The sequence below is a fragment of the Terrapene carolina genome, unplaced genomic scaffold, assembly GCF_002925995.2.
Source record: "Terrapene carolina triunguis isolate 2854851 unplaced genomic scaffold, T_m_triunguis-2.0 Scaffold58, whole genome shotgun sequence".
Taxonomy (NCBI): Eukaryota; Metazoa; Chordata; order Testudines; family Emydidae; genus Terrapene; species Terrapene triunguis.
In genome coordinates this window covers 99329533-99347857 of record NW_020664409.1, presented here as the reverse complement: position 1 = coordinate 99347857, position 18325 = coordinate 99329533, and the positions used below count along the sequence as shown (strand labels likewise).

General features: G+C 42.0%; 1 protein-coding gene across 1 annotated transcript in view; it reads right to left on the bottom strand.

Annotated features, from left to right (window-relative positions):
• The window catches only part of TG (thyroglobulin), a 207687-nt gene that overhangs the window by 149243 nt on the left and 40119 nt on the right, over nt 1–18325 (bottom strand). Inside the window, exons 17-21 of the mRNA XM_026659965.1 lie at nt 17547–17756; nt 16219–16373; nt 14375–14531; nt 9927–10151; nt 833–982 (exon numbers count right to left, since the gene is read on the bottom strand). Coding sequence (XP_026515750.1) covers nt 833–982; nt 9927–10151; nt 14375–14531; nt 16219–16373; nt 17547–17756 — 897 coding nt within the window. The remainder of the gene's footprint in view (nt 1–832; nt 983–9926; nt 10152–14374; nt 14532–16218; nt 16374–17546; nt 17757–18325) is intronic.

Below are 18325 nucleotides of genomic sequence, written 5' to 3'. Positions count from 1 at the left end.
TTATCATAAGCTGGCTAATGGTTGTATAAAGGGGTCATGCTTTAAGTGACAATAATGCCCAAGGAATGCATTGACCAAACCCCCCAGTTCATACACCCATAGAAATTAATCTGTATTGAGAGAGAAGTTTGCCCAAAGGGCCAGTCTACATTAACATCCGTCTCCTCACATGTGTTTTGGGGAGTAACGCAGAAGGTGATACTAATGGAAAAAGGTATAAATGAGAAATATGCCCCCTTCCTTATCAATCCCAAAGAGCTACCTATATGAATAAAACCATGGGAGAAAATTCACCCTGGCATAACTCTTTGACTTCAACGGAGGTTCGAAACCAAACAGATACCAGCCAAAATGCAAGATGGTCACTCCTTCAACAATTCAACCTAAATACCTTCCCCCACGTTATCAACATACTTCTGCTCTCTACTTCCTCACTTTTCTATGCAAGGGCTAATACTGAAAACAAACTGAGGGATTTAATCTGTGCATTCCTTTAGGCATCATTGCCTTTATTTTCATAGGTCTGTGGGCCAACAGACGCAATTCAGGTTGATTTTACTAGTATACAAATTAGTAAGTATGTTGATACCTGCCTTATGAGCACAAGTTGTGCTACAGAAGGGCACAGTTATCAAGGCAAGGTTTTAGTTAGGTCCTTAGAAATTTCAGTGAAGTGAGCTGAGGTAGGTGAGGTAATATCTTTTATTAGAGTAACTGCTGCTGGTGAGAGAGAGTAAGCCCAGACCTGAAGAAGAGCTCTGTGAAAGATCAAAAGCTCTCACCAAGTAGATACTGAATGACATTCTTCCACAATGATAACCAGGGCACTTACAGTGATCAGCAATGAAAGCTCCAACGGAGATGGTAGTTTTTCCCACAGGACACCTGATGCAGGAGGAGCTTCCTGTCTGAAATTGATAGAACCCAGGAGGACACGGAATGCATTCGTCATTCTGAAAGTAGCTGCCTGAAGGACAAACAACTACAGAGGAAAAAACATTATTAGTTCTATGGAATTCAACTGAAACTTTACCATTTCAGACATCCATACACATAGGTTCATAAGCAGAACACAGCTGCAGTAGACTTACCATTGACTTCAATGGGTTTTGGAGCAAGACCTTGATGAGCACATGTGTACCTTAGGAGGGTTTACCAACATTGCCCCACTTAAAATGTTCACCTAAAGCCTCCAGTGACTGGAATCCAGGGAATCTAGACCAGGGTCCTAATTCAGATGTGTGATAAATTCAGGACAGACAGCTGCAAGGAGGGGGTAAAAAACAGTCCCAGAAGGTTAAAGGCCCTCCTCCCTATCAACTGAGGAGGGGTGACTACAGGTCAGTCAGGTTCACCTGAGAAGAGGATACCTGAGGTCAATTAGGACCAGCTGGGAGGGAGTTTCCTGAGGTCAGTTAGGATCAGCTGATTCCAACTAAGGGCTGCCTGAGACCATTTTAAACCCTCCCCTGTTGAGAGAGAGGGAGGGAGAGAAGGAGTCATGCTGCCAGTAGGCGAGGAGCAGCAAGACAGCGAGACTCACCAGGAGGGGAGGCTGCACTCCCTCCCATAAGGCAGAAAAAACAAGCCCAAAAGACTGGCAGAGAGAAGGAACGGACTGCCCCTGTGCAGCCAAGAGGGACTGTTTTACCCAAGCCCATTTCGCCAAGGCTAAAAACAGCTGAGGCTGGTGAGGCAGAGAAGGTGCCTTGCCACAGATGGGTCTAAAAGAAGACCCTCAAACCAGAGCACATCAAACTCTGATGGACCTGACTCCAAGTGGGAATGTTGAGGATCGGGTCCATCTGTGATAAGATACAACTGTGGGGGCAGATTACAAAATGCAACAAAGGCTTTAGACAATAATAGGAAAATTCACATTAACAGAAACTCTGAAAAACTCAGGGAAAAGCCACCATATGGTAATGCTTTCATTAAAAAATTCTGGTAATGAAATTGTTGGTAGGTAGTTCCAAGCAGGAAAGGAATTGTTGGATTAAAGACAACTAACTTATTGTATACACGACAACCACAACACAAAGATTTCCTCCCCATAGGGAGGAAAATACCTTTCTGAGTTCAGCATTTCAGAACAAACCAAGAGCAAGTTTTCCAGCTGACAGTCTGCATGTTAAGCAGATGACTAATTGTCTTCTGGGCAATCATGTAATACCATCCTTCCTTTCAGATCACTCGGATTAGTATCACTACCACAGACACATTTACCAGACAGTATGTTTACTTGCTATTTCACAGCTGCTTTCCAGATGTAGATTTCCTTCAAAAACCATCAAATGTATATTTTGGGACAATGATATGGTGCAAAATTTCACTTCTGTTCTTGCCCAGTGTGTTGACAGCAATTTAAACCTGTACCAAAGAGTAACTCTAGTAGAACATTGGCCATTACCACTATAGTCCACAGGGTGGATGTGCTGTATTTGCCTTTAATCAGCCAACATGCTGCCTTGTGAATTAACTAATTTACTGAACTACCTCAGTGATAAATCAGAATGACAGATAGCCTAATAACAACCATCTTCCTTCATTCCTCTTCACATTTGTCACGTTCCAGTAGGAGAGTCTGGGATAGTCATGGGACTGGAGGATTCATTTCAATGGGCTCCAAAGCAGGCAAACCAGGCACAACACATATCAAAAATCAATTAAGGAAGTACAAAATCCTGGAAGAGACAGGACACTCATCTCTCACGTATGTTCAGAACACCAGCCTATTTGTTCCATTTGTTAAAAAGGTTTTCCAATGTATGCAGAAGGGATCATACAAATAAAAAAGAACCTCAAGGGAAGAAACTTTTTTTTTTTTACTTACAGATGAAATAAAGAATCTACAAGCCACTCGGGGGGGGGGAAGACGACAGAATGCAGAGGATGATGGAGAGATGAGTTAAAGCATTTACAATTTTAAAAGGAGAAAAACTTTTCAGAACTTTCTCCTCTGTTTCTTGTTGTAGAACCACAGAGTGGAAGTGGCATGTGCCTGATATCATATGTATGTAAACAGGCAGAGTAGATTTATGTCTGGTTTATACTCTTACTTAATAGAAGCAAAAAGTGAACAGCAAGGAAAAAAGATGAAAGGATAAAGCAAAAATAGAGCTGTCAAGCCTGGATGTCTTTCTAAAAGATATGCCTGAGTTCAACCACAAATTATGCTCAATGAAGCGATTACTGGGTGGAGTTCTATGGACTGTGTTATTCAGGTCAAACTAGATAATCATAATAGTCTCTTTCTAGCTTAAAATCTATACATGTTAACCAGGCTGGAAATGAGAGGAGAGCCTGAACGAAACCCCAGATCTAAACTACAGCTCTGGACTTAATCTTTATACCCCTAAAATGGGAGAAACCAAAACCTTGGATCCAACATTTCCATATATGAGTTTGAAACTTGGTGCTGTTCTATCTAGATTGAGGCTCTCATGAGCAGGGGGCACTGCATTCTCAACAGCAGGACCCAGACGATAAAGCTCCTCACAGGAGAAGAACAAAGTGAGCCCAAGCCTGGCTCTACGTGCAAGAATCACCTCGTTTGTAAGATCTTCCCCCAGGAATAGCATTTATTCTGCCCCAGGACCAGCCCACAGTGGAATGATTGGGGGAGTGGAAGGAAGCACCACAAGAGAAGGGCAGAGGGGAAAAATGGGAAGAGAAGGAGTAAAAGAGGGAACTTAGTTCCTTTAGGATATGCTAAATGCTTCCTCTAATTGTTTGGTGCTTAGACCTCATGGCGATAGGCACCTCAGAGATACCCCAAAGTCTGGGGATACCAGTGTTTGGGTGGAGCCTATCACAGAGAAAGGTTTGAGCTGCTAATTCAGTTGTGAACCTAGCAGCTTTTTGATTCGTACTGATCTCTGTTTGAAACTATTTTAATACAAGTTACAGAGGGGGGAGGGATCGCTCAGTGGTTTGAGCATTGGCCTGCTAAACCCAGGCTTGTGAGTTCAATCCTTGAGGGAGCAATTTAGGGATCTGGGGCAAAATCAGTCCTGCTAGTGAAGGCAGGGGACTGGATTCAATGACCTTTCAGGGTCCCTTCCAGTTCTATGAGATAGGATAAGTATATCTCCATATATAAAATTCTAAATGGAAAAGGGAACTAGTATGAATTCATATCACCACCAAACTACAAGAGTGACTGATGAACAGGTGTCATGAAAGGCCTCAGATTGTCCTCCTGAAGTGAAAAGCTTTTCCAAGCTCACAAAGCCACTAGCTGGCTGTACATATTTAAAATTATTTTTCCACTAACACCTTAAGCAATCATGAGATTTCTGTTGCCACATTCATCAAGGTTCAATTATGAACAACCGATCACCTCAAACTGACATATCCATAAAATACTCTATAGATTAGGATTAGTCAATGTAATGATAATGCAGATAAGAGTAAACTAAGACATGGCAAACATGAACAAAGAAACATCCATCTTCCAGCCAGGAAAACATGCTCCCATATGCCTCCAATACAAGCAAACCTGAAGCAACAAATTCATGGAATCCAAGGTCAGAAGGGACCATTGTGATTACCCAGTCTGACCTTCTGAATAACTCGCCATAGAATTTCCCCAAATTAATCCCTAGACATGCCTTTTAGAAAAAGATCCAATCTTGATTTTAAAATGGTCACAATGGAGAATCCACCATGATGCTTGTTCCAATGGTTATTTACTCACACCATGAAAAATTTACTTACTTCCAGTCTGAATTTGTCCAGCTTCAACGTCTAGCCATTGTATCATTTATACCTTTCTCTGCTAGACTGAAGATCCCATTATCAAATATCTGTTCCCCATCTAAATACTTATAGACTGTAATCAGGTCACCTCTTAACCTTTTCTTTGTTAAGCTAAATAGATTGAACTCTTTGAGTCTACCATTATAAGGCATGTTTTCTAATTCTTTAATCAATCATTCTCGTGGCTCATTTTCTGAACTCTCTCCAATTTAACAACATCCTTCTTGAATTGTGGGCACCAGAACTGGACACACTATTCCAGCAGTGGTCACACTAGTGCCAAATATAGAGCCAAAATAATCTCCCTACTCCCACTTGAGATTCCTGTGTTTATGCATTCCTGGCACGCAATAGCTCTTTTGGCTACAGCGTCACACTTGGACCTCATGTTCAGCTGTTCACCATCACCCCCAAATCTTCAGAGTCTGCTTCCCAGGATACAGTCCCCTATCCTGTAAGTATGGCCTACATTCTTTGTCTAGATGACAGGAAGGAAAATGTAATGGAGATGAAAAGGAAGATTAATGCACAGTGCATGTCTCAGAAGGAATACACTGAGCACAACAAATTCCTGAGACCACCAGAATGGCTCACTGCCATCAAGAGCTATCCAAACTGCCCTGTAGCAAGGGGAAAATGTCATGAACAAGAGAAATAAAACAACTAATTAAATAAATAAGCTCAGGATCTGAGAAAATATTTTGTACTTCAAGAACCAACTGGACCAGGAAAGAGAGAAAAGAGAAAGGAAAATGGCTTTCACTGCTAATTATATTTAGCATGTAAAGGTAAATCTATTGAGGTTCTGATTGAAGAATCGGTCTCAGATGGAGTTTTTTCCATCTTCACTGCACTTTACAAAGACTCCTAAGTAATAAGTTACTAATATTATTATCATCCCCATTTACATATGGGGAAACTAAGCCAGAGAGGATAAATGACTTGCCATAGGGCACGCATGTGATGCTTAATAGTTAGTAACCATAAACAACATATAATAGCAGAACCAGGTTAAGAACTCAGGAGTTCCTACCTGCTAAATTCTGTGTTTAGAGACTCCTAGGCCATGACCTACTGGCCTCCCCAAGTAATGCACAGCTGCATTTCTAGACTAAGAACTAGAAAATGAAATCCCTACCAAAGCTGGACTATGAAGCATTTTGCTCCACTCAACAGTTCTTTCAAAAGCCCATTAAAACATTCTTTTACAAAGGCAGTTGATAGAATCAGCACAATACAAAACAGGAGCCATCAAAATTAATTGTACTCTTAATGCTACAGCTAACGCATATTCCTGATCTTCACTTTCTGTAGTATTTATACATGATAGGTATAAAAAGGTCCACTCCATTTAAAAGTCCTACTGCTCTGTGCACTGCATTCCATTAAATTCAATGGCAAAAAATTACCTTAACACTAAATTAAGGTTGCTTGGTGTTCTGTCGGTCCCTTGCAGGATGTTGAGCTGAGCAAAACTCAGACTTCTGAAACCCAGGAAATGCACAGTCCAGGCTGTCCAAATATTATGATTACGTTCCCCCAGAATAAAATTTACGCCCATGACTAAAAAATTGTAGCAACTTCCAGTCCAGGTTGGGCTTGTGATTAACTTTTCTTTAGTTATGTTAACTGAAGGGTGAGTTTACAGCCATCAACTTCAATGAAGTCTGTGATTCATCCAGGCATGAGTGCCTCTCAGCTTAACAGTGCATTGCAAAAGAAGGAAACCATTTTGTGGGGGCCTATAACTCAAGAACCTCATTTGACTCAAGTCAAATGAGCCCAAATATGGATCACTAATGCTAGCCCATGCCTCAATGAGGCACACCAAATTTCAAAGGAACCTGAGCTACCCTTCAGCTTCTAGAGCATTTACAAAAGTCAAACATTAAGGCAAGAATGGATACTCTTCCCATTTTTCTCTATCGGCACATGTGAACTGTAAAAAAATTACATTTTCTTCAATATAGTTCTCAAATTTCAGTCCAACAATGTTTTAGAGGGTGCCACGGCACTACCTTGGGTAAAACTCAACAGATTGAGAGCATTTTGACCCACATCACATGAATAGTTTGATCTAGTTCTGTGTGAAAAAACAAAACAAAAAACAACCCACCTAGAAATTTTTTTGAAAAATGGTTATTTTTCAGGGTTTATATCTCTGCAATCTGTAGCTCAAATGACCCCAAATTTGTCAATAACCCTACCCTGCCCCTTCCTGCGGCACACCAAATTTCAAAGGAATCCAACTAATAATGTCAATTTTAGAGGCGTTAGAAAGGTCGACCTTTAAACAGAAGTCATGATACAACCTCAACTTTAATGGCACTGCCATGCCACTATAAAAACAACCAGTTCCTTTATTACTACAGCAATACATCTTAATAGCTAGATTGCTGGAGGAATCCAGTTTAGGTCAACAGTTACTGAAAGTTGTTAACATATGATGAATGCTCAGGGGGAACTAAACTGGTGCTTTCAAGTCCATTTCCCATCCATGTTTGCACCATTGCTGCCTGTGACTACACTACAGGCTTTATTAGCCTGTACCTAGGTGAAGAATGTTCTGCTGACTCTCCCTGCTAAGCAGACCAGGTGGGTTTCATTGGCTCTCATCAGGAACATTTGTAAAAGGGGAAATGGGGGGGCTTGTGAGGAGAATCCCTAACAAACAGACAGATTAAGAAGGTACTAGGTCTAAACACTGTCCCACAATAGAGCTTTTTTCTTAAATTGAAAATAACAGTGAGCTTTTGGACAATACCATTTCACATGGTATATCTGCATATCTGAGTGTGTATGAATGGCATGGGATTTCCCTCCAGAAACTGGTATAGCATAGGCTGTCTCCACTGCATTTTTTACCTTGAGTTAATTGATTGGCAATTAATTTGAGGAAGTTAACATGTTGAGCCTCGCGTAAACTATAGACATTTGTTGCCTAGAACAAATGATTGGGAAGTGTCCACGCTGGCCTTGAAGGCCTTGTCTTCACTAAGAAAAAAAGGTATGTTTTTTCACATGTGGTAAGTATCATAAGGTACAATTCTAGTGAAGACAAGGCCATTTGCAGTTTTAACATAAGTTAACAGGTTGAGGTGAACCCTAGGCTTCCCCATAGACTTTAGGTGACCATATGTTAGCTGATATGAGTTAGGAACACACGTTTTCTCCTAGTGAAGTCATACTGGTACAAAAACTGTGGGTTTAACTACTTTAGTTAGGGGTGTGATTTTTTTTTAATCAAAATAGTCATACTGGTATAACCCCTAAGGTAGATGCAGTAACATCAGGATAGCTTATTCCTCTTCCCATACACGAATAGGTACAACAGCACCTTTATACCAGTATAACTACAGCCACCATAAGGGGGATTGTATTGCTTTAATATCCTGCGGTAGTGAAAGCATTACAACTTTATAGTGTAGGCCAGACACCAGTGCTTTCAACCCAGAACCTTTCGCCAGCACTAACATTCATATAACTTTTAAAACAACAAAGAAAAAGAAATGTTTTGCCCGTATTCCCACTGACAGCAAGGTAGGAGCTTCACTCCTTATCATCTGGCAACGCCCTGTTACTTATTTTTATTGTTTGTTTTTTTTCCCTCCTCTTTAAGATATAAAAAGCATCAAAGGGCTGCAGCATGTTCAGAACTTTAAACATAAAAACTCCAGCTCGTGTTTCCAGGCCAGCTACTTAGTTGGCATCGTAAGGCATTCGATTTTGTTTTTTAATAAAGAACATTAAACAGAACAATATGGGACTGAAACTAACTAAAGATGTTGTCAGTATTATCTGGTGTGGGAAAGCCAGGGCATCACTGTTTTTATTCTCGGCTCTCGGACAGAACAGTGACCTCCCATCAGGCTGCAGGGAAAGCAAACAAAGGGTGTCTGGGGTTTGACAAAGGATTGTGGCAGAATGGCAGATGTGCTCCTTCTGGGTGAAATTCAACTCTTTGCACCACCCACAGCCCCCAAAACAGAGTTTGGGTGGGAGTTAAGCAGTGCATAGGCCTATGCTGGTTCTCTGGACTGGGGTATATTTCACCCTGTTTATACCAGTCAGATTGTTTGACCAGAGTGACATCAAGCAGCTTTCAGTGTTTTTGTTGCCCCTGTAATATGCCGACCGTAGGGGAATTCTCCCAATGAAAACAGGGCCCTGTGTGCTTATTCTGGCAGGTTGTCTCCATATGAATTTATTCATTGTCAGGGGCTTTAAATGGATACGGTTTTCAAAAAATAGCAAGATAATGCTGAAGTTTGCCACACCAAGAGTATTTGCATCAGGAGATTGGCCAACCCCCTCTCCTGCTCCTGCACCAGAGGAATTCCTGCTCTTACCCTGTAGTTCTGAGGAATTCCTGTCCAGCTGGGAGATGTGGGACCTGGGGAAGTTGGGGCTCAATGGGCCATTGAGAGTGGAGAGGGGTTGGAGTTTCTGGAGGGCTGGAGCATGCAGGAATATTGGGGGAAATTGACAGAAGGAGCAAAGTCACTAAGGGAAGGGGATCTAGGGGGAACGTGAGTCAGTGTCCAGTGAAGAAGGAGATACAGAAACCTAACAGCAGGGGAATAAGGAAAAGAGCTGCAATCAGGTTGTGTGTTGGCTGGAGCTGAGAGAACTTCCCTCTGCGTCTTGTACTGGCTCGTCCAGCTCCTGGGACTTTGCCCAGGGATACAAGATCCCAGGACTGCTGGCACCTCTGCAGCTGCTCAATGAGCTGGATTCTATTCTGGTTCATGCATCACCACCAGACGTTTTAGCAGAGTCTTTATTACTAGTGGTGGTGCACAAGCCACAAAGAGCGTCCCCTGACTTTCAGATACCAGGCTGAACTTCCAAAACCATGATCTTCTTATTTATAAGCTGAGCACATTTCAGATGAAGTCTGAGGGTCAGACACAGAATCTAATGCTGCCCTTTGCAGAGATTCACTTTTCAGAGTGTAACTGAACTTTAAGCATAGCAAGAGTAGCACAGGAGTGGCTTCTTCCTCAGCGAGGGCCTTGCACTCATGTTGGTGCTTCACACATAGGTAGAGACTGACACCTGAGAAGTGTGCCAATGAAAGTTTCTTGTTAATGTTCCAACTGTAACTTTGCACTGACTCACAGTAACCACAGCAACAAAGGAGGGAAAGTCAAAAGGAAACATACCACATCCTTGGGAATTTGGGATCGCTCTCCCAAGAGATGAACTTCTTCGAAATCCGCTCCTGCATCCGAGCTGAACACTGGGAGATAGGTCAAAATCTTCATCTCGGGGGAAACGAATGGACGTATCTGCTGGGAACTGTTTGGAGTCCAAGTGTAACACAAAGCCACCACTTTCAATCAGTGCTACAAAGCGTCCAATGAGATTCTCCCCAACAATTGCTTTTTCTAAAGGAAAAAGAAATAGAGCAGCACACTTATGATACTAGATCTAGCTGGAAAAAAATAATATCAGGCCGATAAGCTTTAAACAAAAGGTACAGATAGATTCGGATTCTCCAGATGCCTAAGGGGACAGCTGACGTGTAGACGTCTGTATAATGCTTCCACAATGGGACCCCAGCCTGTTTGGGAGCATTTGGTGCTATTTAATACAAACAATAACCAGTCATTAATAACACCCCTGGGTAATTGGCATTTCAGATAAACAAAATTCAATTTTTAGTCTTGTATCAGATTTGGGACACAGAACCCAGTTCAGGATAACATGAATTTCAGAGAGTTGAGGTTTCGATAATCAGATTTAACCTGTACACATTGTTTCAGTGGACACTGCTTTCTCTCTCTTAGAATCATAGAGTCATAGGGTTTGATGCCAGAAGGGACCACCAGATCATCTAGACTGACCTCCTGTATATCACAGGCCACCTCCACCCCCCAGCACTTGCACACTAAACCCAACAACCAAACTTAGATCAAAGTATTACAGCCCACAGGAGACTAAGCTATTATGTGCCAGAGGCAGAGAATAGGAGGGACCAAGATGTATCAATGCTCAAGGCTCCTGCAGTGTCAGGGAACTGATTAAGAGAGATATACCCAGATAACCCCGGCAAGTGATCCACACCCACATGCTGCAGAGGAAGATGAAAACCCCTAAGGTCCCTGCCAGTCTGACCTGAGGGAACATTCCTTCCCGATCCCACATATTAGACCAATTAGAACCTGAGCACGTGAACAAGAACCAGCCAGCCAAGAACCTGAGACAGAGAATGCTTGGTGACACTTCAGAGTGCTGGGCCACCCCAGCCAATGACCCATCTCCGGCCATGGCCATCCCTGATGCTTCAGAGGAAGGAGGTTAAAAAGAAGCCCAGATTACACTCGGCGGGAAGGGGAGTGGCAAATCACTTCCTAACCTTTAACAGTGTAGCAACCAGCCTCTACTGCCCTGCGGCACCAGCATTGGATACTCATCTGTGCAGAGATGACCAAGCCCCTCTTCCCTGTAGCTCAGGATAAAGAGGAATTGGAGACTTGCCTTCCAGGGGAATGCGAGTATCTTTCCCTTTCCTTTATTCTGTGACCAAACAACCTGGCTATCCTATTGCTTCTGTAAGGACAGACTCCTACACTAAGTATGTGTGGATTCCTTGGGTTGGATGGGCCAGGAGAGAGACAGAGACAGCAGGGCTCTTGGAGGAGATTTTGTTTGCTAACCCTTGCTCAGAAGCTTTATGGCTTCATTTGAAATGTTCATGGATTTTGTTGCTATGAATTTGCAAGTTGAGAGCTTCCAAATGGCCTCCGAATAGCCATAACTGATGCCCAGCGTGATAATACATCAAACAGGAAGCATCCCAGGTGTACATTTTGTACTGTCCTTGGGTTCTCCTGAATGGAATGACAGCTTTCAGACTGTGAATGCTGGGTTTTCAAAGAGAGCATGTTATGTGCGTAAACAGAGAGCTTGGTATGCAAAAGTGTGCATCCTACGGTAAAATTATTTTCAGCAGAGCAGCCGACTCAAATCAATCATTGTACTTCTGCACTCTTCTGGGTCTAGTTTCCTGACTATGTGCTGTAACCTAGGAGTATCTGTCCGGCTGAACTAAGTGGGAAAATTTCACAACTAGCTGCAGGCAGCTAATGACGCAACTCTGTACAGCTGGCTGCACTGAATAGACTGTAGTGTTATTATGCTTATTCTGCAAGAACACTCTTAACCTGCAGCACACAAAGTAAATCAAGCAAAAACAAGAACACAGATACAGCGACTCCAGGAGGAATATGCCATAAAGAAAGAAGAGGCCAAAAAGAGTGTTTGGAAAGACAAACAAGACTTTATATACAAAATGGCAAAAGATGCACACATCACCGTAGCACAAAATGACATGAAGACACTCTGCAACATCACTAGACAGTTGTCAAGAAGAAAAACAATACCAACCAACCAATTCAAGGCAATAAGGGCAACTTAAAAACAAAGTCATCAGAACAATTAAATACATGGAGACAGTACTTTAGTCAACTACTGAATGGCAAGTCAGTGACCAATCCCCCAGGTACAAAGGAAGGAGAAGATCTGGATGTCAAATTAAGACCTAGCCCCAGAGTAAAAATAGAGAGGACAGTCAATCGGTTAGAAAGTGGAAAGGCACCAATTCCGGACAACATTCCATTGGAAGCTCTTAAGGAAGACTTGAACATAGTAAATATTTTGAAAGGCCTCTTACAAAAGATATGGGAAGAAGAAAAAATACCAAACAAATGGGAAAATGGTCATATAATGAAGCTACCAAAGAAAAGAAACCTCCGTCTGTGTAAAATCTGGAGGGGAATTCAATTGCTGTTTATCCCAAGTAAGGTATTTACACATATTATTCTAAACAGAATAAAGAAAGCGGTAGATTCAAAGTTAAGACAAGAACAGGCAAGGTTCTGACAGGGGACATCATGTACAGATCAAATAGTAACCCTACATGTCATCGTAGAACTGTCAGTCAAATGGCATTCACCACTTTATATGAATTGTATAGATTTCCAAAAAGTCTTTGATACAGTGGATAGAACAGTTTTATGGAAGTTGCTATGCCACTGTGGAATCCCTAGATTCTCTGATCAGTGAATCATCTAAGAACTTTTGGGTCCTTGGATTCCAGTGGGATAGGTAAGCCATCCTCAAGACAAAAAGAAGGGAGGAGAAAGAAAAATCATTGTAAATGTTTTGTAATATTACTAAATATGTCATGATAGGAACCCCTCCTTGTGAAGCTATTTTGTGCTTCACGGATGCAGGTGAAAATTCTTCCTGTCTTCACAAACTGTACATACAGTACAGCCAAGGTGCAGACAGGGGAACCAAGATATTTCTCTGAGAGTGTGCAGGGAACAGTTACAATAGTAAGAAACTGAAGCTGGTACAACTTTAATTGACTTTTCTGCTCCCCTCGCAATCATTCAGGTGTATAGAATAGCTCCAGCATGAGAAAAATGGGACATTTTACATCAATTGAGACTGAATTCATACTTTCATCTGTATTGTTGTAGTGTTCAATCATTCCCTGAAAAGCATTTCAGGACTGGGGGGAAATGGTAGCATGAACAGGGACAAAATGTATTCCCAATACTCTAGAAGACTGTTCAAAATAAACTTGAATATAAAACTGAATATAATTGTACGCGGATCCACCATACGCAAACAATGTAATATTCATGTTTCCCCAAATGGATGTAAACACAAACAGACCATGTAATTGTACGCTAACCACACAACCACTCCACTCAGAGCCAAGTTCTAAAGACTTTTGAACTCAGTTCCGATCAAGCAACAGCACTGGAGGGCACATGGAGTCTTGAAATCCCCAAATTAGAAGAGGGAACTTGTGGAGGTAGGGTTTTTTTTTTTTTAAATGCTGGGAATGGCATTCCAAAGCCACAGTATTGCAGACATGCCAGCATGAGGGGCACCTGAGCTGGGGATAAATGCTCCGTCTCTTCTTTCTATGTTGGCAGAGGCCAGCAGTATTCACAGCTTCTAGTCAAGAAAGGAGTGCCTTGCCCTGATTCTGTAGCTGACTCGGCAACCACACTGATGGACTGTGTGTGTACTTGACATAGGATTTAGGATTTAAAGAGTTAGGCGCCCAGATACTATGGTGATGAGGGCAGTATAAGAACCTATATAGAATACAATAGTATAGGGGAGGAAGTTTGACAACAAGTGCAAACTATGGCTTCCACCAAGTCCAACTCAAGTTGTATGTAACACAACTGTTCCCGCTGTTGGGGACATGACCAGTGGAGTGCAACAGCTGAGATGAGCCTGCCCATGTCAGAAACACAACGATTCTCAACACCAGCTGAGGGAGACCCAGATGGAGAGCCCTGTTTGATAACTATATTCAAACACGATTCCTTTTCATAGTGTAGTCACAGCCTGAAAATAGGCAAGTATTGATCCTTCTCAGAGCCAAATTTTGAAGGCCTTAAACTTCAGCTCCAATTCAGAGTGGGGAAAACACATTCCAGGACTGCCCCCCAATGCCACTGGGCATTCCTGACAGTTTTTAAGCTCATTATCTTCTCCCAGGAGGAGACAGAGGAGTATAATTAACAGCCAAATAGGCTACATAAATAGAAACATCAACAGAGGGGAAAAAAAGACATACCAATATCATGTAAATCAGGGAGAGAAGCTGCTGGGATGCCTTCAAGCTGAGCTTTCCATGTGATGTTCACCCCCAGTCGGTCCACACTCAAACATTCCACCAGCACAGCAGAATCATCGCAAACAGAAACGGAACCCATGTTTCCAAACGTATTTACCTTAATAATAATTTTAAAAAGAGACAGATTTTAAGGTTTGTGGCCTTTCCGTCCTCACTGCTGCCTCTGTATCAGAGTATTTACACAGGCCTATGCTTAAAACAAGCATTTGACAAGAGGGGATGTTTTCAAAAGCATCTAAGTCCCATTTTTTAAAATGACCCAGGCACTGAGAAGTTTAAGTACTACTGACTTTCAGTGAGAGTTAGGCTCCTAAGTGCCTAAGTTCCTTTTGAAAATGGGCCTTAGGCTTCTAAATCACTTGGATGCTTTTGAAATTTTTATCCAAGGTCTTTTTTATATACAAACCAGATATTGACTCTAAGATGTATTGCATTTACTATACATATTGTATTTACTGTTACTTGTATTAGAAGAAGCCTGCTTAAATGATTTTCCTTTGTCACAATACTTGTGGCATAGACAATGCAACACACAGGAGATTTCACTCCCTATCTAAGGTTTTTGAACTGGCCCTCATCACCCTCATGTCTGAGTAATTTCCAGTTTATCTGACTGGCATGGCAAGGTTCCTAGTAGGCTCCATGGAATTGTCTTACCTTTTCTCTTTTCGGATAATACACATCTCTGCCTTAGGTAGGTGGGGGCTAAAACCTGGGTCCACTGGTTGCTGAGAAACTACCACATCAGTGCCACCACCCAAGAGCTCTGGCAGAATAGTGATTGACGGGCTATGAGCCTCATGGGTCAAGCACCACAGGATATGCCACCCATAGAGAACCTGCCTGGCAGTGCTGACTTTGGCTCTGATTTCTGGCTTCCAACTCCAGCTCTGATCCTTGGCTGCAGCTCTACCCACTAGGCCAGAACACTCACACCCCAGCTGTGACAGAATTCACTGGTGTTGTGGGAGTGGACTGGAGGGGGCAGGGTAATTGTTGTAAATGCCCATGCTGGTTATAGTAGAAAAGGTCTATCAAGCAGGAAGCATCTGCAGCTTGACCTGAACCTGCCCACCACAGTTCAGCAACTATTTTAAGCAGCATGAATGGAATAGTGTAAGTATCAAACTAGTTCATATTCAGTATTTAATACTGATTGAATTGTATATTGTAGGAAACCTTAGCATGTAAGAGACAATAGAAAAACTGGAATTTTGCGTACAAAATGGAATAATTGTTATGCATGGTGGAGTGAAATTCACCCCTCTGCAAAGGGCTGTCACAGTGTCTATGTACCACTTAAACAATGCATAGGCCTTGTGCTGGTCTTCCACACAGGGTTGAAGTTCACACAGTAGAAAGGGTTAACATAAGAAGAGAAGCATATCATAGTTTGGTGAAAGCTACTGCACTGCACATTTAGGCAAGACCACCTATGAGAAAACATACTAGTAATGAAATGAAATTCAAGAATGGTCAATTTGACCCTGATTATCAAAACAAACATCCTACCACAGAGATTTATTATAATGTGTTGTTAGCTGATGCTGCATGAGTCAGAATATAATCCAGCTCACTCCTCTCCATAGCTGAAAGTCTGTATAAAGTCCTGGAAGTCTGGGGAAAAATTCACTCCAAATGATCCAAATGAAATTTTTGGTCTGTGATCAGCTGTGAATGGGTTATCTATAAGACCCCATATTTTTTGTCTCTGCCTTTTCATGTCCAGAACATAAGATGCTGCACACTTTTTTCACCCATCCAGAAAAAGAGACGTAGAATACCTGAATGTGACAGAAACCAAGGGCCTTCAATTCATCGAATATAAAGATCTGGAATGCCTGCAGTAAACCAGCGTAGTCAGAGCTGCAGGTCTTCTCAGAAGGCAGCAACAGCTCAACGTGTGTTTGAGCTTGGACATTCTGAAATAACTGGAGCTCTGAAAAAGAAAAAAAAGGGTGTTTAGTGCTCTTAATATTTATGATGCAACATTTACCAAAGCTGCCTTTCAAAATTACCTAGGGGAGGGGGTATAGAAAAGCCATTGACACTGCAAGCCAAGTTTTGATCTTGCATCAACACCTGTTCTGCAAATACTAAAGTCATTCCGAATTTTATTTTTTATTTTTTTTAAGAGAGACAACTGCTTAGGCTTAGGGTGAAAGATGGATAAAATTTTAGATCAAGACCAGAATCCAGATCCAAATGTGTTTAACCTTTTATTTTATTTTTTGGGTGGTGGGCTGTTTGTGTGTGTGTGTGTGTGTGTGTGTGTGCGCGCGCACGCTGGGAGGGGGGTGCTTTGTTGTGGGTAGGAATGTTTGAAACCAGCATTTCAATTTGGCCTATTGTAGAGACAAGGGTCAGCTGCAAAGTTGAGTTCCAGATCTGATCCATACTACCTCAAACATCAGTCGTGTTCAAGTCTGACATTTTGATCAGAACCCATTCCGGTCCAAATCATTGACAAGGCCAGTGGTAAGAAAGAACTGGCCACATGAGTTCAGAACAGACACATGCAGCTTCCAAGATTTGAGGTGATTTTTATTCTTGAACAAAACAAAAACACCAAGCGGCCGCCAATGAAGATGGCAATAACCTGAGGGAACAGATTGCTACAGAAAGACACAGAAGTAACAAAGTTACTTGATTATGTGAATAAACATTTGAGTTCTGCCAAATTCAGACATCTGGCACTCATCTGTTCTTTCAGAAGTAAGCGATTCCATCAGAGCCATTTCATGACACCAGCGACTTTTCACTTACAGAGAAAAATCTGCATTTAGGTTAAATGTCCATCTATTTATAGCTCTGTAATTACAGAATAAGGGGAGTGTTCCAGGTCTGGAAACAGCTGAAAGGCAAAGATGTGGATAAAGGCATAGAGCAAGATTGACCTACTGCACATGCTTATTTAGAAGCCACGGATCTCATTACTTCCTCCTGTTATTGGAATTTAAAGGTGGCTTCAAAATGAGGGCAGCTTCTGTTAAACCTATTTACTTTCCCCCGCATCCTCCCTGGTGAAGGTGCAGGTAATAAACATGGGTGGCTTTTAAACATTGATCTGCGGTTAAATATGAGAACACGCCTCTGTAGCAGCTGTACTTACTCTGACAGCTTTGAGAGAGGGGGGGTTCTGAGATCCAACGGCGACTCTCTCTATCACACAGGAATGTCACATTGGAAAAGGCGCTATGGAAGCCTTGACGACAAATCAGCTGGCACTTCTGAAAATTCTGATTTTGTTCAGAGATGTTTGCACAGAAAAGTGCTCCATTGACCACGTAAGACACATTGAAAGGCAGGAGGCATTGGGGACCTGGGAAGATATGAAGAAAAGGAACATGTGAAAGATAAAACTATGAAACATTCAGGATAAACTCTCTAAGTAACCCTCATCACCTCCCAGGTGTGCTAGACCTAGGCATATAGTTCCCACTGATGTCAATGGTCTTGATCCAATGCCCTTTGAAGCCAATGAAAGGACTTACATTGACTTCAGTGGGCATTGGACTGGGCTCACAGACTGCTGCATGCATGGCTTGAAAGTATTATTTGGCCATTAGAGTGGAAAGGCCTTCATATCAATTTCATCCATCTCATCAGAAAGCTCATTTGCTTGCCAAATATAGCTTGTTTCCCCAAACACTGACTGTGTCATAGCACCTCCTCTTCATGTCACTCTTCAGTGCCGAACATTATGGTGTGGAGCTAAGAGAAGAATATCAGTTGCTCATTGTCTTAATTTCCAACTCTTATGCTATTTTACAAGTTTCCCTTATAGCACCTTTTTTAAAAATGAAGTGTATTATATCTCATTAAAAAGGTCATTGCAAGATTTCCTATCCTCTTAGTGATTCCAGATCAGCTCATAAGCCCAAAGCCAGA